The 25,579-nt window shown below is 37.1% G+C and overlaps 2 protein-coding genes across 11 annotated transcripts in view; one reads left to right on the forward strand and one right to left on the reverse strand.

The window, feature by feature from the left end:
• Positions 1–19,328, reverse strand: part of CENPQ (centromere protein Q) — a 19,523-nt gene extending 195 nt beyond the window's left edge. The window contains exons 1-9 of one of the 6 annotated variants that reach the window (XM_077903720.1): positions 18,736–19,328; positions 15,339–15,446; positions 14,319–14,367; positions 12,682–12,802; positions 11,579–11,647; positions 7,706–7,835; positions 5,306–5,425; positions 5,093–5,170; positions 2,609–4,007 (exon numbers count right to left, since the gene is read on the reverse strand). In XM_077903720.1, the coding sequence (XP_077759846.1) occupies positions 3,876–4,007; positions 5,093–5,170; positions 5,306–5,425; positions 7,706–7,835; positions 11,579–11,647; positions 12,682–12,802; positions 14,319–14,367; positions 15,339–15,446; positions 18,736–18,795 (867 nt within the window). In that variant the 5' untranslated portion in view covers positions 18,796–19,328 and the 3' untranslated portion in view covers positions 2,609–3,875. Of the gene's footprint in view, positions 1–2,608; positions 4,008–5,092; positions 5,171–5,305; positions 5,426–7,705; positions 7,836–11,578; positions 11,648–12,681; positions 12,809–14,318; positions 14,368–15,338; positions 15,482–18,707 lie in introns of those variants that run through there. The other 5 variants (XM_077903719.1, XM_077903724.1, XM_077903723.1 and 2 more) reach the window with 5 other exon arrangements.
• Positions 18,843–25,579, forward strand: part of MMUT (methylmalonyl-CoA mutase) — a 32,237-nt gene continuing 25,500 nt past the window's right edge. The window contains exons 1-3 of one of the 5 annotated variants that reach the window (XM_077903717.1): positions 18,843–18,979; positions 21,257–21,682; positions 22,956–23,323. In XM_077903717.1, the coding sequence (XP_077759843.1) occupies positions 21,298–21,682; positions 22,956–23,323 (753 nt within the window). In that variant the 5' untranslated portion in view covers positions 18,843–18,979; positions 21,257–21,297. Of the gene's footprint in view, positions 19,084–19,129; positions 19,285–21,256; positions 21,683–22,955; positions 23,324–25,579 lie in introns of those variants that run through there. The other 4 variants (XM_077903716.1, XR_013383411.1, XM_077903715.1 and 1 more) reach the window with 4 other exon arrangements.

Consider the following 25,579-nt stretch of genomic DNA (forward strand, 5'->3'; position numbering starts at 1 on the left):
ACTTATGGTGTAAAAAGCAGTGAATACTAACCTTGATTTAAAGATGGACATTTTCTGGACCCCAAACCAACTATCTCTTAAGATCTTATGAAAGAGAACAGAAAGGAATGGGACACAGGTGGATGGGGTACAATAAGGAAATGACAAAGAGGTACTGACTTCTTAGATCTTTTTTATCTATTTTGAAGGAAATGATTTTGCTATCCTAAATTTCCAAAGCTGACAAAGGGGTAATGTCTAAAGAGTAAAGTATACTTGTGGAATTGAGAGTATTTTTGATCATTTTAATTCTCTTACTCTATTCTTTTAAATGTAACATCAGTTTATTTGCTTCCCTCAAATGGCTGCAATTTTAAACGATAAGCCAACACTTACATAGGCATCTTGGTCCCCAACACAATACCTGAACTTTGGGATAATAAACAGTATGAATGTCTCAATGGCATATGAAGAGTGCTTCAATTTGAATATGGTCACATGGGAGGATACTGTTTGTCATCTTTATGCCTCTTAAAGTCAAGATCGAATGATGGGGAAACTCGATGCATTCCCCCCCTTTTTAAAAGATTTATTTATTTGAGGGGGGGGGCAGTAGGGGAGGGACAGGAGAGAACCTCAAGTAGAATCCCCGCTGAAGGCAGAGCCCAGGCTGGGCTTGAACTCATGACCCTGAGATTATGACCTGAGTTGAAATCAGTAGTCTGATCCTTAATCAACTGAGCCACCCAGGTGTCCCTGGGGCATTCTTTACTTGAAGGTGCTTGTTTAAGTAACACAATGGGTAGCTGATAGCTGAAAGTGACTGGAGAAAAGGTATTAGATGCCAATTACTGAATGTCAAAAGCAGACTGGTTTTTTTGATCCTAGTATATTGATAATTAAAAAAATATATATATTTATTTAGGGGCACCTGGGTGGCTCAGTGGTTGAGTGTCTGCCTTCGGTTCAAGTCGTGATCCCAGAGTCCTGATATGGAGTCCCGCATTAGGCTCCCTTTGGGGAGCCTGCTTCTCCCTCTATGTCTTTGCCTGTTTCTCAGGAATAAATAAAATCTTCAAAAAATTTATTTATTTATTTGAGAGTGAGTGGGGGAGGGGCAGAGAGAATCTCGAAGCCAACTTCAAGGTGGGGTTTAGTAGCAAAGAAATACATTCTGTGCAGCAAATCTTTTTTTTATTTTATTTTATTTATTTATTCTAAATTTCTCTCTGCCTTTGCTTCTTTCTTCTCCCTTCCTCAAAGCGAAGTACTTCTTGACAATGAAGGAAACATGAGAGGATTTAGAAGACTTATGTTTGTAAACTAAACCAACCTGATTTACATAATAAGTTTGACAGGCGCACCTGCATTTAGTTTTGGTGGAGAATGCCAGGAAATTCTATCCAAACAAATAAAGGAAAGTAAATTCCTTAATTTTAGGTTCCAGTTTAGGTGTCTAATATTTAAGCAAAACCTGTTTTGTTAAACACATGCCCAAATTAAAATTGGGGAAAATGGAAGGGTTCCTATAAAATAAGAATTTCAAATACTGACAGCACACTAAGTTCTTCCATTTGTCTGTACAAGACACCTATTTGCCTCCCAAGTCATAACTTACCTTCTTTCTTTTACACTATGTATTTATACTATATATCTTCCAAAATTTGTTTTAGACTTGAAAGTTTGTGGCAAGTGGCACTCTCCACTTGTTGTGGTGAGAAGTTATACTATAGTTGGCATGACTTGTATGAGAACATAGGTGAGTGAAGCTACTACATAGGAGGATAGCCATCTGAATTGTTGGGATCATGTGCAGTTGAATTTTAATTTTATTTGGGTCTGTAATTAACTCTTAAATTCTTCACAAAGAGTATAACAAACTTAGCCTTTGAAGAAAATATTGTGTATGTTTTGGATTGCCCACTATCTGCCAGAAGATATGGTAGATCTTTCAAAATCAGGTCATGTACTTTTCAAAACTGCAAGAAAGCAATATGACCAGTCATGCATGGTAAAGCACTATCACTCTGCAAAACTTAAAAATTCCAGCTGTATCAATAACCCACTGAGTGGATATTCTAAGAGAAATAGCAGACTTTCTATTAATCCCCCCTACATCAAAAGCTATTATAAACATCATGATTAACAATAAAAATCAGTGAGCTGGGGCTCTATTCATCACTCTAAAAGCAAGAAGTTCTAAGTTTCCAAGTGAGGGGTTTTATAGAGATTTTGTATTATTCTTTTACTTTTAGTTGCTTTGCCTGGCATATAGCAGGCAGTCCAAAGTACACAAAAATGTTTTAAGTGCTGCACTATAGGTTTCCTTTCTTGAAGACTTTTCCTCTAGAATCCATTAATGTTCTCCATAACCATTATTTCCTAAGAGGATATTGCTTTTGACCCTTTTACTAAGCTCTCTCGGATTCCACATGACAATGTCTCCCTCACTGCAATGAGCATTACACTGTATTTAACTAAAGCTGTGTTCTTGGTGGTTTCTGCCTGGAGGGTACCAACAGAATTATGGCACCTTCTACCTAACTGATCAGATATTCTAGGCTAGAGGAAAAATAATTAGAAATTGCAGTTATTTTATTTTAGAAATAAAAGCAAACCAGACAATATATTGTAGTGACTAGAGAAGATTTTTAATATATTTAAGTGATAATTTATTCACATGTATATATTTGTTTCAGGATTTCTTTTCCTTTAGTGCTGCAGGTCTTGGTCATGCTGCTTGGAAGAAGGAATAGATAGACTGGATAAAGAATGAGCAATAGTCCAAAGTTCCTGAAGAGGGAGGGGACCCAAGAGGATTGCCACTGGAGTTTCTAAGTCTAGAGGTTTTTATGAACTCTTTTGGAGTACTATCTTAAACAACTGGGGTGTACTAAGGCATGTAAATCAGGGCTTTGATCACACATTTGTCTACCTATTAGGTTAATAGCTACGTGCTGATGGTCTTTTGGGGCGGACATCTGGGGACTTAGGTCTTAACTGCCTCAGCTCATGATAATGACAAATGTTTTGTTTTATTTTACAACATTTTGCAGAAGTCATTTCTACAAAGGCTGCAGAACAAAATGCTAGTGCAGTCTTGCTTAAGCTGCAAAACAGGACATCAGTACTGTTTTGTCCTAGCTGTCCTGACTCTATGTTCTCTTATTGAGGACTCCAGCCCTGACTACCTAACTGTCCAACAAACTCCTAACATTCAGACGACGCGAAAAAGTTTATAGAAAGGGTTTTTTTTGTTTGTTTGTTTGATTTTTCTTTTAAGGGAACAGATGTGCTCATGTTCCTTTAAATAAAAGTATGCTTTAATGATAGTGGAAAATATTCAACACCTAGTCAATAAACCAACCAAAGAAATAAAATGTTCATGCTACTCCCAAAGGTAAAGACACTTGGCAAATCTTAATTATGTCACAAAAGGTCTAGAGGGTTATGTAAAAGAATAAAAGCATTTGGGGATTTTTCAAGTTCCAGATGACCAGACAGAAAATCCAAGTCATGAACTAAAGAACAATAATTGCAAACGATCATGTTCTTTTGTACCGGGCATTCCACACACTTTACATACATTATATCATAATATCATAGTTCCTCTGCACTAACCAATAAATGAGCTCTATTCAGCCATTATAAATAATTAGATTGCAGCTTAGGCAAACAACAAGACATAGCAACAGAAATGTGAGCTCAATTTGGCAACTACTAAAAACAGTTTTCAGGGCTACATTAGATGCTAATAGATCTACAGAGGCTAATTTTAAGTGCATATTGAAAATAAATCCCAAAGAAGTCTCAGCCTCTGCAGCATCATCATAGGCCAACAGTTTTTACAAACTCATAAACATTAAATTAATATAGAACAATCTAAAAAAAACTCTTTAAGAGGCATCCAGTCTCTTATATGCTTCTTCAATGAAAGTTAACATATTCTTCATCTGGGATGAATTATGGAGAACATCCAAGTCCCTCAGAAGAGCGTTATGGTTTGGAATTAATGTCAAAATTTCTCTCTGTAGGTATGATGGTACAATTAGTTTAAAAATTTTCAAAACGGATATGATTGACATATAACATCATATTAGCTTCAGGTACATAACACAATGATGTGATATTTGTGTACATTGCAAAATGACCACCAGGACAAGTCTAGTTAATATGTAGCACCAACCCCGCCCCACCTCAAAAAAAATATGTAGCATACAAATTTACATACATAGTTACAAATTCTTCTTGTGATGTAAACTTTTAAAATCTACTTTCTTGACAACTGGGAAATATATGACAGTGCTATTGACTACCGTCACTCTGTTCTACATTACATCTCCATGACTGTTTGATTTTATAAATGGAAGTTTGTATCTTTTGACCACATTTACCCACATAAATAGTTTTTAACTTATCATGAGAAATACCAAATGTATGTTATTTAGAGAGGATGGTTCAAACCTCATATACTCATCAACCAACTTCAGTAATCAACTCAGTCCTGTTTTTTCAAATTTGTATTACTGTTTTATTTTTTGCCCAGTCCCTTTCCTTTCGACCTAAATGGATTACAGACGGACTACTTTATTTTTGAGAAACCTTGAAGACTTTCTAACACTATAAGTATTTACACTATATTAGAACCTGTGAAAACAGATCCAAGTATATAGTCTGGTACAAGTAACACAACATTATTTCGTGAAGAGATATGTCATTGTTAGAAGCATAACCAAACTCAACTATTGGAATTTACCTCCACAAATCTATCCCACAGTTATGACCACACAAATATGTAAAGCTATATATAAAAGGGTATACTGAGCATTATCTGTAATTGCAAAAATTATTTATTTCTATCAGTAATTCACAAGTTATAGTATGGTACATTCATACAATGGAATGTTATACAGCTATTGATAAGAATGAGAAGATTTCTCATGCAAGATGCTCACAAGGAAAGATGTTCAAACTATTCTGTCAAGTGAGAAAAATGTTGCCTAAGAACTTTTATCATGGATTTCATTTGTTTTAACAAAGGAGAAGGATATTATGATTTTATATATGCAATTCATAACTGATGATATAGTTGATATGGTAAATTGACATTTACCTGAAGTATGGGAGCTTTGAGACTCTTCTGAGAAAGTTCTGGAAGAGAGAGTACCCCACTACTACCTATTTGAAACATCTAAAGTAGAAAAAGAAAGATATAGATTATTTCAAAAGGCCAATTTTTCTCTTCTTATATTCAAAAGTTGTCTTGGTGGGAGGTAAGCATTAAAAAATTGATCCAGGCTCTAGGAACACATTATTAAACAATTACCTTTTTTACTTTCTCCTCCTCTTCTTCCACCTCACTTTTCAGAACTTGAATTCTGTTCTTTAAGCTCTCAATATTCCCAGTCATTGACAATATGGTCTGGACTATTTTATCTATTTCTTCCTGAGTCAGAAAGAGAAAGTTGATGTTTTAAATTAAATATATTATTAAATGAAACCCAAATAGGTATTAATATACATTTTTAAAAATACCTCATATACTGAAACATTTTTGCAAGAAACTGGTAAATTTCTTCTTTCAGAAAACAGACTTCCAAGAAATTAATTTACCAGAATAATTCCTTATAAGGAAATTTAATTTCCATGGAACAAGGAGATATAACCCATGTACAAGAATATTTCCTCAAAAACTCATTGAAACTGCTACAATCAGAGATCCTGGAAGACCTATGTGAACCTAGCAGAGCCAAAGGATTGATGGCCTAAAAATCTCCTGTCCTTTGCCTATCCATCTCTATCCCTACCACATAACCCTGGCAACCACTGGTCTTTTCATTCTCGTTTTGCCTTTTCTAGCATATCATATAGTTGCATATCCTATAGTAATGGAGCCTTTTTAGTTTGGCTTCTTTCACTTAGGATTCATAATGTGCATTTATGGTTCCTCCATATCTCTTTAGGGTCTAATAGCTCATTTCTTTTTAGTGGTGAATATATTCCATTGTTTGATGTACCATATTTATTTATCCATTCACCTAAGAAGGACATCTTGGGTTTCCAACTTTTGGCAATTATGAAGATAGCTGCCACAAATATCCACGTGCAGTATTCAAATATCCATCTACAATAAACTAAGGAGCATGATTTGTGCATCATGTAGTAAGAGTATGTTTCAATTTGTAAGTTACTGCCAAACTGTATTCTAAAGTGTTTGTACCATTTAGCATTCCCATCAGCCATGAGAATTCTTGTTGCTCCACATCCTCATCTGCATTTGTTGGTGTCCATGTTCTAGATTTTGGCCATTCTAGTAGGTGCATATTAAGTCTCCTTTCATCTATAGTTTTCCACTCCAATTATCCCCTCTCATCTCTTCCAGCTTCTGATGGTATCAGCATTCCTGTGGCTGCATCCCTCCAATTTCTGCATTTTTCACATAGCCCTTTCCTCCATGTCTCCAACTCTTATAAGGACATTTTTTTTGGTTCTTTAAGGACACTAGTCTTTGGACTTAGGACCTATCAAGATAATCCAGGATGATCTCGTCTTGAGATCTTTAATTATACCTGGGAAGACTCTCTTTCCAAATAAGGTCACATTCACAGCTCTTAGGGTTAGGACTTGTGCATATTATTTTTGGGGCCACTATTCAACCCACTAGAGAGGGAATGAGTAACAGCATGAAAAAAGGAAACAGTTATTATAATAAGGACTAAAAAATTCCATTGTAGTTAAAAAAAAATTATTTTGTTCCATTGCTTTGGTTATCTTCTTTGGGTATTCCTACCATTCCTACCATGCCATATCTTCTTTGCTGAGCTTTTACATTTGTCATTTGTTCTCAATACCTTTAAAAACATGTTTCTTTTTTATTAACCTTTTCTCCTTATTTTACTACTTATTGAAAGCATTTATCCTTGCATTTTCTTTAATTCTCCTTCTAATTTAATCTGCATCTGAAAAGGTTTTTTTTTACTTCTAATTTTTTCCTGAATTCTGTAGCTTCAGTTTTTAGTATTTCTAATACTGATTTATAATTTTTTTCTATAACTCCTGTTTTTCTGAATCACTTGTTTGCTTAAGAATTAGATAGTGTTCATCTGTTTTGTGAACTCTTGTTTTCGGCGTGCTTTCATTATCTGTGGATTGCTATTGTTTGTCCTTATTTTTATATTTTCTTACGCTAACTCTGATTGTGAAATTCTATGGCTCTGTTCTTATGCAGAGGTCCATAGAGATTAAGCCCCAGCAGTTCCTATCCCATCTTCTCAGTCACAGAGACTTTGCTCACTACCACCTCTTCTACAGCACTATCACTGAGTGAGAGAGCTCAATGAATACACTGTTGTTGAATGAATATAACTTCTGTTACTTATTAGCTGACACAGGTTTTGGAAAGTCACCACCAAGAATAACTCTACATTTAGTGATGAGTTCCTGTAGTTTGATAACCAAAAATAGTTCAGTTAAAGTCAGATGAAAAAAAAATAGTAGTACTTAATCACTAATATATTAGAAATACTTTCAACTTTAGAGGCTCAAAGTTTAGGCAAAGTTTTTGCTGACTAAAAAAAAGAAAAAAAAGAGAAGAATTTAATGAAAACTGTTCTAAGATCTAGTATTTATTTTTCAGAGAATATCAGAGACTATCATGATAATTAAAAAAATTTCTTATTCTCTTCTCCTTTCTCCTAATTATGGAGTCCCTTTACAAATTTCATACCTGTAATAATGCCAGACCTTCTTCGTTAGCTCTGTGCTGTGCCCTTTCCATTTTCAGTAGACTTGACACGTTAGTTAAATTTTTCAGCTTTTTGGGAGGGACTTTAAGGGTTTCACACAGTTGTAGCAATCTTAGGGATAAAATAAAAATGTAATTATGTTTACCTTTGTACTACCATTATTTTTATGTTTTTTTGTTTTGTTTTGTTGTGTTAGAAATACTGCTGTCATCTTTTTTCTGCCCTCATATTCCCAAGGGCTCTACTATTCTTTTATTAACAGTAGCTAACATTAGCAATGACTCACCCATAAAAAGCTGTGACACGTCATCTTTTAGCCTTTTGATTTATTAAGATTTACCTCAAATCATGGGGCACTTAAATTGTTTAATGAAAGGAAAAATTTCTACTTTACACTATTAACAATCAATTTTATTATATATATTTATTTGCACAATTTCATTTATGCACATTTTAAAATAAAACTTTCCTTATATCTTCTGAATGTGTTTCCTAGACTATTATAGCACATAATTACATCATTTATTGTGAACAGCTGGGTAAGAGATGAAATACTTCTCTGGAAGACATAATTATGGCCCTAGATTCTATAGTTCAGTTGTCCTGGACAATGTGACCAGTGAAAAAGATTCTCTGTATCAGTTACTCTAACAGTGGTTTTAAAGACAGGGAGGTCTCATAGAGTTTAAGGCAAATAAAACATTAAGATTAAATTACTTTGTTTAAAAGTACAATCATCATGAATACTGTGCAGTATTAAAGTTAAGAAATTCTCTCTAGGGGATCCCTGGGTGGCTCAGTGGTTTAGTGCCTGCCTTTGGCCTAAGGCGTGACCCTGGAGTCCCAGGATCGAGTCCCACATCAGGCTCCCTGCATGGAGCCTGCTTCTCCCTCTGCCTGTGTCTCTGCCTTTCTCTCTCTATGTCTCTCATGGATAAATAAATAAAATCTTAAAAAAAAAAATCCTCTCTAAATATGTAAAAAAAGGAAAGAAGAAAAAAATTAAAAGCAGAAAAGTTAACAAAACCTAACAAGATTAAGAAAACCTCCTTCAAACCAAGTTTATTAGATCACCAATGGAAACTAACCTATTATTACCCTCACTGGTAGCAGGGAGTAATACAGCTTTTCTAAAAGGTTGGATTATTGGATTCTAAGAGGAAGAAATTCAGGAGGAAAATCTAAATTTGGTTGCTTCTACCTAATAGCAGCATTTTGAGGTATTCAAAAACCATACTACTTAAGATTTGCAGGCAATTTAAATAGTGGAAACTAAAATTCATCTTCCTAGGATCTTACTCAAAACATTACTTTTTTTTCTAAGATTTTATTTATTCATGAGAGAGATAGAGAGAGAGGCAGAGACACAGGCAGAGGGAAATGCAGGCTCCCTTTGAGGAACCTGATGTGGGACTCCAGGATCATACCCTGAGCTAAAGGCAGACGCTCAACCGCTGAGCCACCCAGGTGTCCCAAAATACTAATTTTTGTAAAGAAAAACGTAGGCAATATAAAAATACACCAGTCATAATTTTTGTTAAACTGTTGGGATTAACTTGACTATCATTAAGTTAATAATCATTAAGACATCACGTTTAAGAATAAAAACCTGTGGAGTACCTAGGTGGCTCAGTTGGATAGGTGTCTGACTCTGGATTTTGGTTCTGCTCATGATCCCTGGGTTGTAGAATCAAGCCACGCATCTGGCTTTGCACTCAGCCTGGAGTCTGCATGGGTGTCTCTCCCTTTGCTCCTCCCCCCACTCGCTAGTGCTTGATCTCTTGCTCTCTAAAATAAATAAATCTTAAAAAAAAAAAAAATATATATATATATATATATATATATATATATATATATATATATATATAGTTCTTGATTTCTTAACTAAAATAACCGAAAGCATAACATGAATACACCCTACTATGTCAACAACACCTAATCATCATTTATACTATTTTTCTATAGGGCAAACTTTCCCTAAGTATGTTCCTCTAGAAACTGCAGTGGCTAACCCATTTTGTTTGACTAGCAACCCTGTTTTGTTTGTCTGATCACAGAGATAGGCACACGACCCGGTCTGTATGAATCCTAACAGCTCTTGCCACAAAATCAGTCTAAAGATACATGTAGCACCTAATCTGGGCCAATCAGAGCCCATTTCCCAGAACTTTCTAACCGAAGCTAAGAGGACATGAATTCTATTTCTCCTCTTCACAAGGCTGAAGAGATAAACAGGGAACTATTTATATCTACAATTCTAAGGTAGTGAGGACAACTTGTCTAAAAGAATGAAGCCCACAAACAAGCCAGAGGCAGAGTTGAGACTAATATATGAAATAAAGAATTCTTGTGGTAAATATACCAATTTTGAAGATGTTAGGTTAAACAAAATGAAAAATATTTGTTCACTGTAGGACTTTTATGTTAATATACCCAAACATAATTCACTATATATCACTTTTATTCACAGAGTATCTTTAAGAACAGGCACTCCAAATGCTGCTACAGGAAAGTTTATTCAGAGATCCAAAGAATCAATTTGCTATGGCAGTACTCTGCTATATCAGCAGAAGGAAAACTATCTTGAATATTGTTACTTGGAAGCCAAAAGACTGAGTTGTGAAAGCAAAATTGAGACAATAGGCAGTCTTTGAAGTATCTCCAAGGCTGCTACAGGATAAAGAAAGCCTAAATGTTGAACAGATCTAATGACCTACAGTGATCACTGTGAAGAGCAGTTACTATGTACTACAATATTCTTTATACAGCACAAAGGACTTATTTGTTCTACATTAAAAGGGAATAAATTGCTACACTTTTTATGCGTTGGCTTATATACTAGATTCTTGTATACTCCTCCTCCTTTAATTCATTCTTGTAAGCAGGTTGCAGGCCTGCTTCTAGTAAACCTTCTTCAATCTCTTCAACCTTTTTATAAACTAGCCCCATCCACCCTTTCCGTTTTGCTACTATTGTTGAAATTATACTTGAAGTAAGCAGAATTTCTGCTCAGCCTTTCCAAGAATAAAGTACTAGCTCACAAACATTTCCAAGCAAACCCGAAACTAAGATGCAGAACATTTTTCTTGAAAAGAAAAAGTTGGGTACCTGGACGGCTGAGTTGGTTAGGTAGCTGCTGTTGGCTCAGGTCATGATCCCAGGGTCCTGAGATCGAGCCCTGCATCAGGCTGCCTGCTCAGTGAGGAGTCTGCTTCTCCCTCTACCTCTGCTCCTCCCCCTGCTCATGCTCTCTCTCTCTCTCTCTCTCTCTCTCTCTAATAAATAAATAAATAAAATCTTTAAAGAAAAAGATAAAGTTGTGCAAATAGTAGTTAGAATATCATTGGCAGTGGTGTGACTTTTAAGAGCATTTGAAAAGAAATTTCCATTTGGGATTTGCCAGAAGATGAAGAGCAGTAATACCCAGGAAAATCACACTTGCTGCTTATGAAAATAATGTAGTACAATATCTGAAGTGAAGAGAAAATAGCAATGGAATAAATATAAGAATGGTAAACCATTAACTTCAAGTTGCTCAAAATGAAGATGGAGTTAAAGTTGACAAAATATTTTTTCAAATCTTAATACAAAAAATAAATTGTAGAAGTTGGCATTTTATGATTTTCAGACTCTCTTTTTAAATAGATTCTCTTAACTTACTTCATAACTGTGCAGCAGCACTTTAGAATATACATTTCCAAGTTGTTCATCTTAAAACAATAAAAACAGTAACAAAAAAAACAAAATGAAAGGAAAACTTTTATACACACAAATGTCTGTTCTGGTAACACAGGAAGAAGTTAGATTTTTACTAATTATATTTAAAAAAATGTTCTATTACATAACTATATTACCTTTTCTTCAGGTAGTTAAGATGATACTGAACTTGATCATTTTTTCTAATCCTGTTACTCAAAATTGCTCTAGAAAAGAAAAAGAGATTAAATAGGTAACAATTTGAAACACAACTAATATAATGCACTTACTTGTTTTCCCTGCTTTCTTTCAAGTGCCCCTCCTCACTAGCCAGGCAGAATCAACCACTTTTTATTTTATACCAAATACATTTTAAGCATAGATATAATCAAAATTCTTACTACATTCTATTATTGTCATTAATTTCGATGAGTTCAGCTTCTTGATGCAGAATACTATCTTATTTTCTTTGTATCCCCTCTAACATGTTAGCTTACATATAAAGTGTCAATTTGAACTCAACATCTTCTTAAAGTATCCCTAGTGATAGAACAAGTTTTTTATTTATTTTTTATTTTTATTTTTATTTATTTATTTTTATTTATTTATGATAGTCACACAGAGAGACAGAGACAGAGAAAGAGAGAGAGAGAGAGGCAGAGACAAAGGCAGAGGGAGAAGCAGGCTCCATGCACCGGGAGCCTGACATGGGATTCGATCCCGGGTCTCCAGGATCGCGCCCTGGGCCAAAGGCAGGCGCTGAACCGCTGCGCCACCCAGGGATCCCTAGAACAAGTTTAAAGTTCACAAATAGCAGGTCATGCCACATAGACTTCTTTTCTTTCACCAGGGAATTTTAAGCTTCTGAAATTAACAGACTTCTTGCTTAAAGCTAACAGCATCAAAAGACATTACATATGTCTTGTTCTGAAAAACATCCTATCACTATAAAATTTTTTAAAAATGACATATAAAAGGAAATGTTTCTAAGGAAATATGTTTCTTTTTTTTTTTTTAAGATTTTATTTATTTATTCATGAGAACACACAGAGAGAGAGAGAGAGAGAGAGGCAGAGACACAGGCAGAGGGAGAAGCAGGCTCCATGTAGGTAGCCCGATGTGGGACTCGATCCTGGGAATCCAGGATCACATCCTGAGCTAAAGGCAGATGCAGAAGCCACCCAGGTGTCTCAGGAAATATGTTTCTATGGGGAACATGTAAGCAGAGATCAAGAATGAAATGGAACGATTTCATACTTACATTATAACTGAGTCCATCATAATTTGCAAATGCTCTCTGATACTCTCTGAAAGAGGTTGCCAGGTTTTCCTCTTGTTGGATGCTATCTTAATCTGTTTTAGATTAGTATGTTCTGTTTGTCCTGTTACTGGTGAAAGACGAGACTGGTCAATCTCAAAGTTTTACATTTTTACTTAAAAACTGATTTAAGTATACATTTATTTTAAAAAGCTAACAGAATCATGAGAACCAAAATATGATAAAGCTGCATAAACTGTTTAATTCCCTTTTTATTGCATAGCCATAATATGCCAGGTGTTGAATATGATTATGCTATTATGTTAATTAAAATACTATTAGCTGAAACTGCAGATAAAAACCCAAGACAATTCTAAATGCAAAAGCAGGCTACACTTTATTAGGATTCAGTATAAAAGTCTGGTTCTCAGAAATGACCTAAATTAAAGAGTTTCACTGAGAAGACTAGAAAGCTATTTCTCCCAAATATTGAATGGCAACTGAAACAAAATATTCAGGGTCTTGTTGCTGGTATTCTATTTATAAAGGATAAACAAAGAAGATAATACTATTGGCTCATATGATGATTAGTTTTAGAGAGAAGGGAGACTAATTATAATTATTTAGTATAAATACAAGTATGCAAAGCTTTACAAAAGTATTGTGCATTATGGAAGTACAAAACCATGGACTTTGCTTGGTCTTGGTGAGGAGTAAGTAGGAATTTTTATTTTTATTTTTCTTAAAGATTTTATTTATTTATTCATGAGAGACACACACACACAGAGAAAGAGAGAGAGAGAGAGAGAGAGAGAGAGAGAGAGAGGCAGAGACACAGGCAGGGGAGAAGCAGACTTCATGCAGGAAGCCCGATGTGGGACTTGATCCCAGGACTCCAAGATCACGCCCTGAGCTGAAGGCAGGTGCTAAACCTCTGAGCCACCCAGGGATCCCCCTGAAAGTAGGAATTTTTAGATGAAGTGATGCCTAAGTAAAGATGACTACTCCAAATTAGTTTACTCCAAACAAAGTTAGACAGTAGTCCCAAACTAATCTATGCAATGGTGGTAGGACAGAAATATATCTGTTTTAAAGAAAAATCAGTAGGTGTGTCTATAGATCACAGACCAGTAATAATTCAGATTGTGGGAAACTTTGATTTTCTCTAGTTCCTATCAATTTAGAACCTTCCACAATATGTGCTAGAGGCAGCAAGTAAAATTTCAGTTGACCAAAATAACAGACTAACCAGTACAATTTATTCTTGCAAAAATGAGAATGCAGCTGTTTATTACTGTCTTTTGTTTCTATAAAAAAGATTTACTTATTTGAGAGAGAGAGAGAGAGAGAGAGAGAGAGAGAACATGTGTGGGTGAGGAAGGAGGGGAAGAGGGAGAGGGATAATTCTAAGCACATTCCTCACTGAGCACAGAGCCTGACATGGGGCTTGATCTCATGAATCTGAGATCACATGACCTAAGCCGAAGAAACCTAGAGTCAGTTGCTCAAAGGACTATGCCAGCCAGGAGCCCCTACTATCTTTTGCTTTTGTACAACTCATAAACAAGATGCTGAGAAGTTTTTCATGAATACACACAGCTTGAGACGGACAAGTTAAACAAGATACAGAAAATAAATACCTTTGGAAGGCAGATGCTTTGGATTTTTATTTTTTGCAGTGTTTCTAACCTAGAGAGAAAAACACATACACATGTAATTAAGCATCAGATAAAAGATACCACTTTTGCAATATATTTGTCATGTATGTTGAAGAGTATTTATGTATCTTCTGGCTAGACAGAAAAAACATACTGCCGCTTGTGCAGAGAAAGGGTGTGTATTTATCCCAGGCACGGGATATACTACAGCAATTCCTGGACAATAGTGATAATGTATAATAGAATTCCATAGAGGGTCAAATAATTTTTTTAAGACTTATTTTTATTTTAGAGAGATAACTTGCCAGTGGGGGAGGGGCAGAGGGAAGAGAGAATTTTTCAAGCAGACTCCCCGTTGAGTGCAGAGCCCAGCTTGGGACTTGATCCCATGACTCAAAAGATCATGACTTGAGCCAAAAATAAGAATAGAATGCTTAACCAACTGAGCCACCCAGGCACCCCGTTTCAAAGAATATGTTAAAGAAATCATTAGTCATTTTGACTGTGAAATAGTGGTACATACTTTACCTGCAAAAAACATAGGCATTGCCTCTTATAGGATAAAACACGCAAATTCTTAAAAAATTTTATACATATTCTTTTTTAAGAAATGGGCAAAATTATGGTAGAAAGAAGATAATTCCTCCCAAAGTAATTTTTCTCTATGTTAATAAAAATCTCTTCCCACTAACTGACAGATTTTCCTATCTTTAACCACAGAATCTGTATATACTTTATTCCTAGTCTTTACATTCAAACACCTTAAAAACTCCCTATGACCCCCTCCTCAACAAAGAATTTTCTGGTCAGTATCTTTAGAAACTGAAACAATTTTTATCTGAGAACCTTTACCAATTATGTTGCAACAGCTCCCACATAACGATATGAATTACTTTAATTTGTAGTAAAATTGACCTTTAGTCTTTATATATTCCTTTATATGGAACAAATTACATTTTTACTCAAAAAGTTCAGAATGATAAACTCAATTACTTTTATTACCTTTTTCTTTGGCAACTCCACATCTTCATCATCAATTTTTCTTTTAGGGTTTCTTTTTAATTGTTGAGATCTTTTCTTGGAAGCACTTGCTTTGCTAGACATCTTGATCTAAACAGAACAATTATAATAGTACGTCAAAAAATCTGTAAAATAAAAAGGACACAAAAATAAGCTTAATCCTACATACATTTTGTTAAAAAGTACTACCTATAAATGTTCCAAGTTTGCCTTAAAAAATAATGAAAGGTTTGGGATAGTGTTTTTAGAACATTTGAACATACTTTAAAACAAGTAACACTGATTACTATTAAAGTAAGTGTATTTGATTCAATTTCATTCCTGGAAATTTCTTCCATTTTTATGGCTTTAAAAAATCATGTGAAAATGCTCTTGCATCTTTCCTTTATACTCCCCTATACAATAACATTACTTCCATGTTTAGAGCCAAGAAAATGGAAATAATAATGTATTAAATTGTATTACCCTGTCACAGACAATATTAATTGGAATAGTAATATAGTAATATTCAGGTCTTTTTATTTTAAGCCTAATGTATTCTCAGAATTTATGCCAGAGATGAAAGGAATTAATTTTTAAGACCATACTATGAAACTATGTTGTGGAAATTCAAGCAGAAAGGTCACTCATAAGGATTTAAGCTACTACTCCGTGTGGGCTATTTGCATTTTTAAAAAGCACAGAAGAATACTGATTATTCTGTCCTTTCATAACAATACAAATCAGTCACCATTCCTTTTCTAAAAATTCAGAGTTAATTATATTAATAGTTTATATAGGTGGATTGAGATAGATAATAAAGGAGGTACTTTGGATAAATCTATTTCTTTGAAATTTAAAAGGTAAAGTTTCAGTAAGAAACTTTTTTTCAGTAAGATTAACAGAAATAGTGAGAAATAATTAATTGAAAGATGACAAACTACACTTAGGGAGTACACGTAAGATCAGTTACAAAAAACAGTGGAAGCTAAATTATACTTTACCTTACTTCATACCTAGTCTATGTTACATTCCTGAGATGCCTAATTCCCTCAATGTGACATCCATGCCTTTATATTTCCCCTACTTCAAAACCAATCCACATGACAGTTTCACTTGAGGACCTCCCCTGGAAGGGCTACCGTACATAGAGTACAAGTTGTTCAAGGAAGAAGGTGAGGGAGCAAGTGAGGGCTGAGACTTAGTCCTTACCCCATTTGGTAGATTAAAAAATGGTGCAAATTCCTTCTTACTCCTATTATTTAAAGATGGAGTCTATGTCCCTTTATCTTAAATCTTGGCAGACTCTGTAGCTGTTTGAGCAGCAGAATATGGTGGAAATGATTCTGTACCAGTTTACTGGCCTAAACATGAAGAGACTCATAGCTGCAACGTCCTCATGTTTGGAATATTTGCTCTTGGAACCCAGCGACCATGCTCTGAGGAAGGCCAACATGGAGAGGAAGTGAAAGGCCCAAGCAAAAGCCCAGCTGAACTCCCAGAATACCCAGTGCCATCTTACCAGCCTGGCACACGTACTTAAGCTAATATGCTGCAGCTGACCCTGAATGGAAAAGACAGGAGTCAGTTCTACCACGTTGTTCCTGATCACAAATTCTGGAACAAAATAAATGACTTTCTTAAATTAAAAATAAAATAAAATAAAAAATCCTTCCCCAATACCTACTACACAATATCCAACGCTTTACCATGCCACTTACAGTTCTTAACCGTTAGCCTGGTCTAGTTTTCTGTACTTCTCTCCCACTATGCCTTATAAGACTCTCTCTCTAGCTAGATTTGATGATTTTGAGTACACACTGAGTGAGGCATGCACTATGCCCTCCACCTGAGCTGCTCTCCTGTCTCTGCCCACCTCCCCAGTGCAAGAGCCACCTGCTCTCCATTCCTCCTAACCACCCCCAAGGTGTGACAACCAAAACTGTCCCCTGACATTATCAAATGTCCCCTGGTATGAAGACACCTCAGCCTGAGAAACACTGCCAAGAGCAAGTCAGGGATAAGGATAAATAGATAAAAAGCTTGGTTCCAAATCCTGGTTCTGGCATTTAACTAGCGGTACAAGCTTAGGCACGTAAATTTGTTCAATTTCCCCCCTGACAAAATGGGTTAAAGTTTAAAAGCACCAACATTAAAGGCTTTTGTGAAGCTAAAACTTCGTACAGAATATGTAAAGTGCCTAGAATGACGTATGGGACACGGTAACAATTCGATACATAAAAGTCATAGTTTTCTATTGGGCTGGTTGTCCAGGAACGAGAATAGACATTTTAATATAAATGTAAAAGGAACAGAAACTTTGCCCTGTTTTAGATCCACAGGAAACCACAGCTCAGTGACAGTGGGTAGACGCCGATATATAAAAACAACTACTATATAGGGAACCCTGGGTGGCGCAGCGGTTTGGCGCCTGCCTTCGGCCCAGGGCGCGATCCTGGAGACCCGGGATCGAATCCCACGTCGGGCTCCCGGTGCATGGAGCCTGCTTCTCCCTCTGCCTGTGTCTCTGCCTCTCTCTCTCTCTCTCACTGTGTGCCTATCATAAATAAATAAAAATTAAAAAAAACCCTACTATATAAAAGTATACACCATGTGACAAAAGTTATAAAAGACAAATGAGTGAACGGCTATCTCAAATTGATGTGTGTGCGTGTGCTGGGGGCGGCCAGAAAAAAAAAAAAAAAGTAATATGTGAATTACATTTCGAAATATTTAGCCAGAAAGACGGGGAATAAAGTATTTGAGAGAAAGCAGCAAAAGTCTGAGAGCAGAACAGGTTAAAAGAAACTGGTCTGCTGGGGGACACGGAAAATTCAGCCAGACTTGCCGGGGTCTGGATGGAATAGGAAGGAGGCTGGAACGGTAGTCCGCGGCCAGACTACATGCTGCGGTAGAGTTCACTCCTTACTCTGTAGGAAACAGGGAGGCATCCCAAATCCTCTTGTTGTCCTTAGTGAAATTCGTGGAAACCAAGTCTCTCAACCCAGGTCTAGCGCCAAGTCTGGCAAAACACAACCAGGCTATGTTTACCTCCTGACAAAAGCCTCGGGATGCGACGCTAGTGTCCTCAATGCCTAAAGACGCTAATCTCCAAGGCTGCACTTCGCCCCACTTGGGCCGCGGGAGATAAAAAAAAGAAAAAAAAGAACGAGGACGAGGATGAACTGGGGGATGGAGGGAAGAACCGAGGAACCAGGCGTCCCTTCACTCCATCCTTGCGAATAAAAACACTTCAATCCTTGGCCCCAAGCAAAGGCAGATATGGAATATCCACTGGAGTCTCACCCCCACGCTCCTGAGAAACAAACCGCGGAGTCGGTCACAATCGCGCTAGCCGCGAGCTGGACTCACCGGCAGGTTAAGAGCTTCCACGACTCACCAAAGAAGCCTCTTCAGCCCTCCAGCGAGTCAACGTCACAGCAATTCGCGCCCAAACCATTGAAAAACCGACGAAGCCCGGAAGTGGGCGGGCAGAAACCGGAAACGCCTGTCGGGAGAGGCGGGCCTCGGGTCACAGCTCTAACGTCATCAGAAGCGCGCCCACGGAAGCGCGAGGAGATTGGCGGCGGGGAGGGCGGTGTCGGCCTACGCCCCCTGACCCCTCCAGCTGGCTTTTGCGCAAGGTCAGTGAGGAGCTCGGCTGTGTGTTTCTGGGTCGCGGGGCTTGGGGTTCCGAAGTCCAGCCGCCCTTTGTCACAGCCGAGGTCCGAGACAGGCCAGCCAGTGAGTAAGACTGTGCGCCTCGAGATGCGTCAGCCTCTCAGCTCCCTCCTTTCCTCTGGCTCCTCTCTCCCCACTTCCCTCTGTCCCCTGAGCCTGTCCTTTTCCTCTTCCCACGGTGACGGCACCCCGCTCTCCTCTACCTTCTCCTTGGCTCTAGTTTCCCGACCGACCTCTCACTGCCAGCGTCGCACGTGGGAATGAGGAGGTAATGCTGCAGAGAAGGTGCTTGTTCGCCCCCGAGGCGCGGCGTCATCCTCCCCGGCCGCGCCAGCACCCCGAGACTCCGCTAGGCAGGGGGCGCTTGCAGGATTATGGGGGGGGGAGGGTGATCTGCCTCCACAGCTGCCTCCCCTCCAGGCTGCGGCTCTTGTTCCTCTGAGGTTTTTCGGATACGAGGTGATAGGACTGAAAGTGACTTTGTGTATACAGGTGGAGGGAAGGGTAAGAGGTGAACTAGGAAAGACAGAAAACCGTAAATTACTCACTTGTTCTCTTTTACCCTGAAAGAGAGCGGTTTTTCAGAGCTCGCGACCTTGGATAAACGTGTTTTTGTGTAAAGCTTGAAATCACTTGGTGATTTTTCTCCCAACAATTTCTTATATTTAAGGATAGGTTTATACTAATATTACACTAATATTAAGTGTAATTTGCATGCTGTATGTTGTCATCTCCAACCCAAATTAGCTGAACATTGGGGGTAGCTAGCCTTTCCTGCCATATTAATGTGAAAGCACATTATTTGGAAAGATGTTTCATTCAGAACTGCCCTTTGCTTCACAGCCCCCTGACAAATGTTGGGTATTCTTACTTTTCTGTAAGCCTCATTAAATTGACAGGAGACGGTATGGAAAATATAATTTTAAGCTCACTTTACTTGTTGCCTTATATATCATATGGCATGATGAATATATTAATAAACTTTGCATCTCAAAGCCTTTTAGAATATTAGGTTCTGTATGTTGACGCAATACGTATTTATTTTATATATGTATTTGTATAAATATGAAATACATCTTAAATACATTTTATATAAACACACAAAAAAGTGTTCTAATATGCTATGGAAGATGATTGATGTGTAACAGAAACAGTTACCTAAGAGCTCATTTAGTCCAGCTTTTGAGTTCAGGGAGAGGCTGTGAGTATTATTTAAATACAAGGACTTGGGATCCCTGGGTGGCGCAGCGGTTTGGCGCCTGCCTTTGGCCCAGGGCGCGATCCTGGAGACCTGGGATCGAATCCCACATCGGGCTCCCGGTGCATGGAGCCTGCTTCTCCCTCTGCCTGTGTCTCTGCCTCTCTCTCTCTCTCTCTCTCTCTGTGTGACTGTCGTAAATTAAAAATAAATAAATAAATAAATAAATAAATAAATACAAGGACTTTTAAACCTAGTGCTGCCTACGGTTTAAATGTTGGCTCTTCTGTGCCTTAGTTTCCTCATCTGTAAAATGGGGATATTATTAGTACCTGTCTCGGTGTTGCTACTCTTTATAAAGGATTAAAATTGCTACTTCTTATAAAGTTCTTACAGCAGTGCCTGGCACATAGAAAGCCCTATGTATTGGGATACCTTAGCCACATTAGCCAAAGAACATTCTAGGTAGATGAAAGAGCAAGAGAAAGTCACAGAACTTGATATATGCAGTGAGCTCTAGGTTATCCAATATTTCTAGAACAAAAGGTGTAGAGGACAAAAGCAGTGATGAGTCTGAGAGGTGTGCAGAGATCAGGTCATAGAGGCCTTGAATTTGTCTTACTTGTCTTATTCACCACTTTTTTTTTTTTTCCAGCTCCCAACACAATGCCTGTCATAAAGTAGCTGTAAAAATATTTTCAGTGAAAAAATTAGGAGCTGTATTTTATCCTCTACATGATGCCGAACCTTTGAGAAATCTTAAGTGAAGTGTGACATAATCATAGTTGCATTGGTGTCAGTTTGTAGAATGGATTAGAGGGGCTAAGACGGGCCAGTAAAACCAGCTAAGAAAGTATTGAGAAGAAGACTAGAACAATGATAGTAGTTGTGGAGAGGGGCCAAAGTTAACAAAATGTAAACTATTGGAACCAGAAAAGGAGAAGAGCTGAAATAATACTAAAATGCTGCCTTCGTTATCTTTTCACCAATAGTTCCCATTTTGCCTTTTGTGAATACATGTATACTCTGCTTCTTTTTCTAGGCCAGTTCTTGGGTTTTTTTGAGTGTTTTTCATGCTCCATCATGTTGAGGGCTAAGACTCGGCTTCTTTTGCTTTCACCGCACCATCTGAAGCAGCTCAAAGAGTCACCAGGATCCAGGCTTATATGGCGTCGACTTCTGCATCAGCAACAACCCCTTCACCCAGAATGGGCTGCCCTGGCTAAAAAGCAGTTGAAAGGCAAAAACCCAGAAGACTTAATATGGCACACTCCAGAAGGGATCTCCATAAAGCCTTTGTATTCCAGCAGGGATACCAAGGACTTAGCTGAAGAACTTCCAGGAGTGAAGCCATTCACACGTGGACCATATCCCACCATGTACACCTTTAGACCCTGGACCATCCGCCAGTATGCTGGTTTTAGTACTGTGGAAGAAAGCAATAAGTTCTATAAAGACAATATTAAGGGTGAGATTTTAATGCAGCACATCATATTCATAATCAAACATAGGTTTCCTGTTCTTGGCTTCTTTTGAAGGGACACTGGTTAATCTTGGTAAAGATGATAGTCACTTTGTAATTTTGTAGTTAAGACTATACTCTGAAAAAGATGAATGTTTTCAACTTCCATAGTCAAAGGATAGGTGAACCAAATTAAATTGCTAAATTCTTGAATGCTAACAACAGTTAACCTGCATATTATGGGGACACCTGGGTGGTGCTGTTAGTTGAGCATCTGACTCTTGGTTTCATCTCAGGTCATGATCTCAGGGTCTTGAGATCGAGCCCTGGGTCAGGCTCTGCACTCAGCACAGAGTCTACTTAAAGAAGACTCCCCTTGTTCTTCTGTGGCTCCTGCCCCTCAGATAAATAAATAAATCTTAAAAAACAAAACAAAACAAAAACAAACCATGCACTTTATGTAAAACAGATTAGGTGAAATTGTATGATGAAAGGAGACATGGGCTTTCTCTTTGAAAAGCTTTTAATTAACATTGTCAAGATGGGAATTGAAGGGGAAAACAATTTAAAAGATGCCCAGGTAAAGTAATAAGCCAACGATAATGTACAAATATATTTAGTGCAGTCTGGCATTCATGTCTCTGAAAATTATATTAACTACTATTTTTTCTATCTGATCTGTATTAAAATCATATTTGCTAAATTTGAGGATTTGTAAATTTATATTACACATAGAGGACTGATCTTATATTCAGTGTACACTTTTTGTTTTTTGCATAGTGTTCATAATTCTGTTTTCCAGAATATTTGAATAGCCAGGACATCTTGTTTACTACCCTATTAAATACAAGAACTAATTATATAAGCATACAGATACTAAATTATGTTAACTATTTATAAATAGGTCTTCTTGTGTACCTTAAAAAATATTTCTATCTGAAATTGTTAAGATAAAGACAAAATAGGTGAAGGAGATTAAGAGGTACATACTTTCAGTTATTTTTTAAAAAGTGCTAAGATAAAAAAGATCCTCAGACATGAGGTGAGATGTTTTATTCTTGCCGTTCTGCAATTCAAGTTGTGCATTTTACCACATGGGAAACAACTTAGGAAATGTACTATCTTTATTTAAATTTGTTTTGACATGTATGAGCATAAAAATGTTAAAAAATATATATTATGATGAGGTGAATCAACTCCTTTAGTAGTGTTAATGTAAATGAGTTTACTTTGGTGCCAGACTCCTTAAATCCTACATTGTTTTTCTTTATGTGCTCAGCTGGTCAGCAGGGATTATCAGTTGCCTTTGATCTGGCAACACATCGCGGATATGATTCAGACAACCCTCGAGTTCGTGGTGATGTTGGAATGGCTGGAGTTGCTATTGACACCGTGGAAGATACCAAAATTCTTTTTGATGGAATTCCTTTAGAAAAAATGTCAGTTTCCATGACCATGAATGGAGCAGTTATTCCAGTTCTTGCAACTTTTATAGTAACTGGAGAAGAGCAAGGCGTACCTAAAGAGAAACTTACTGGTACAATCCAGAATGATATACTAAAGGAGTTTATGGTCAGAAATACTTACATTTTTCCTCCAGAACCATCCATGAGAATTATTGCTGACATCTTCCAATATACAGCACAGGTATTTCCTGCTACTTATGAGATTTGCTTTACTTCTTTAGATGTAAGACTTTTTATGAAATATCACCTAATTTGAATTTAATAAATGAGTCAAAATAATAGTTTTAGTGTAAAGTCAGAGTATGAGTTTTATGTATATGTGTGTTGTTAATTTGTATGTTTTGCTTTTAATGTACTCATCTTATAGTCTGTTATTATCTATAGGAATCTGAGCATTAGATGCATACCGTATTTTCTTTATTAAAATTTTTATTATCTGATAATTTTTAGAATTAAGGAGGGCTCATAATTTACACTTCTTTATTTCTTTCCAGAGTTCATATTTAGTTTCGAAGTATACACTGGGGTCAGACATTTGGCTATCAAAACAACAGCTTTATAAGATATTGCTTATATCTGCATCTAGAATGAGTTTCCTGGTATTTCACCTCTGAATAAGGTTGTCTTCACCATCAGAATGGTGGGAAAAGAAGGGTTTTACAGTGTTCTGTGTTTGTAGCAATCTCTGTAAGGGAAACATAACGCTTTTTCATCTTCCTCTGAGTAATTAATAAGTAGTTTTGCCATCACTCACACTTTGCTTCTTGCTTGCAATGCTCTCTTAATCTACCTTAAGGTTAGACTATGTTATTTCATGGCAAAGGGCCCATCTCCCCTCCACCATGAAACTTTTTTTTAATCTTTTTTATTTCTTATAATTGCTGTTGTCTAAGAACTCCTGCAAGCATTGCCTCGTCTCATCAATATTTAGCCTTTACGCTTGGCAATTTTATTTCTTTTCATAGATCTCTGCCCATGTGAACTGTGTTGTATAGAACTGTATATTTCTATCCCCCTTTTCAATTTCAAGAACATATGCACAGGAATACATTTAGCAGCATATGACAGACGCACACACCCAAATAGTAGTAGCTTAAACTAAATAGAAGTGGACCCTCTGTCTGAAAGAAATTGGAAAGTAGGCTGTCAAGAGCTTGGTTGTATGGGAGCTCCACAGTCACCAGGGTTCCAGTCTCCTTTAATCTTGCTTGTCCTCTTTTGTTACTATGCCACTCATGGTTGAAGAGGTGGGTGCACTGGATGTGTTTGTTGAAGGGAGGGATGGACTCAGCTCCTCTGATTTAAGGTAAATTTCCAGAAGGAAGAATCCCCAGTTCCACTTTTATCCCAGTGGACTCACTTCCTGGCCAGTGCAACCACGTTTATCCCAGTGGATGCCCACAGTAATGAGAGAAGATTGGAAGTACAGTTCTTGTAAATTGGCATTCTGCATTTATGGTTCAGGTATTATAGGAGAAGAGTGGAGAAATGAATAGTTAGTAGCAGTTTGTACAGTTTATGCTGTTATGTTGTTGGGCATTTTACCTTTGTAAAGCTCCTAGTATCCTCTTCAAGTTCAAAATTGCTTTATATAATCCTTCACATAAGTGATGAAAGTGCTGGTTGCATATACTGACATAATAATGCTGTATTGAAGTACGTTGAAAACTGTCAACTTCTTGATTAAAAAAAATGTTTAATTGTAGCAAAATTCACATGACATAGAATTTACCATCTTCACTGTTTTGAAGTGTACAGTTAAGTGGCATTAAGTACATTCACACTGTTGTGCAACCATCACCACCATCCATCTCCAGAACTTTTTGCATCTTGGAGAACTAAAACTCTGTACCTATTAAATAGTAATTCCCTATCCTCTTTTCTCTCTAGCTCTTGGAAACTATCTTTCCATTTCCTATCTCTGTGAATTTGACTACTCTAGCTACCTCCTAGAAATGTAATCGTATACTATTTGTCTTTTTGTGACTGCCTTATTTCACTTAGCACAGTGTCCTCAAGGTTCATCTCTGTTGTAGCATGTATGAGAATTAACCACCTTTTTTAAGGCTGAATAATATTCTAATATCCCAGTATTTCTATTATTTTTAAAGAAATTCTACTACTAAACTCCTCTTTGTAGAGAAGAACCTATTTGTTTTATTGCTTCTTATTTATAAACTATATATTTGGGCAATCTCTCAATTCCATGTAATTCAGTCCTCTTACTGTTTTTGCAATGGAACATTTTTCAATTGCTTTTGGTTAATTATAAATAAAATATTAAGAAATGTAAGTTGCAGGGGATCCCTGGGTGGCTCAGTGGTTTAGTGCCTGCCTTCAGCCCAGGGCGTGATCCTGGAGTCCCGGGATCGAGTCCCACATCAGGCTTCCTGCATGGAGCCTGCTTCTCCCTCTGCCTGTGTCTCTGCCTCTTTCT

Source organism: Canis aureus, chromosome 7 (assembly GCF_053574225.1).
Source record: "Canis aureus isolate CA01 chromosome 7, VMU_Caureus_v.1.0, whole genome shotgun sequence".
In the NCBI taxonomy this organism is placed as follows: domain Eukaryota; kingdom Metazoa; phylum Chordata; class Mammalia; order Carnivora; family Canidae; genus Canis; species Canis aureus.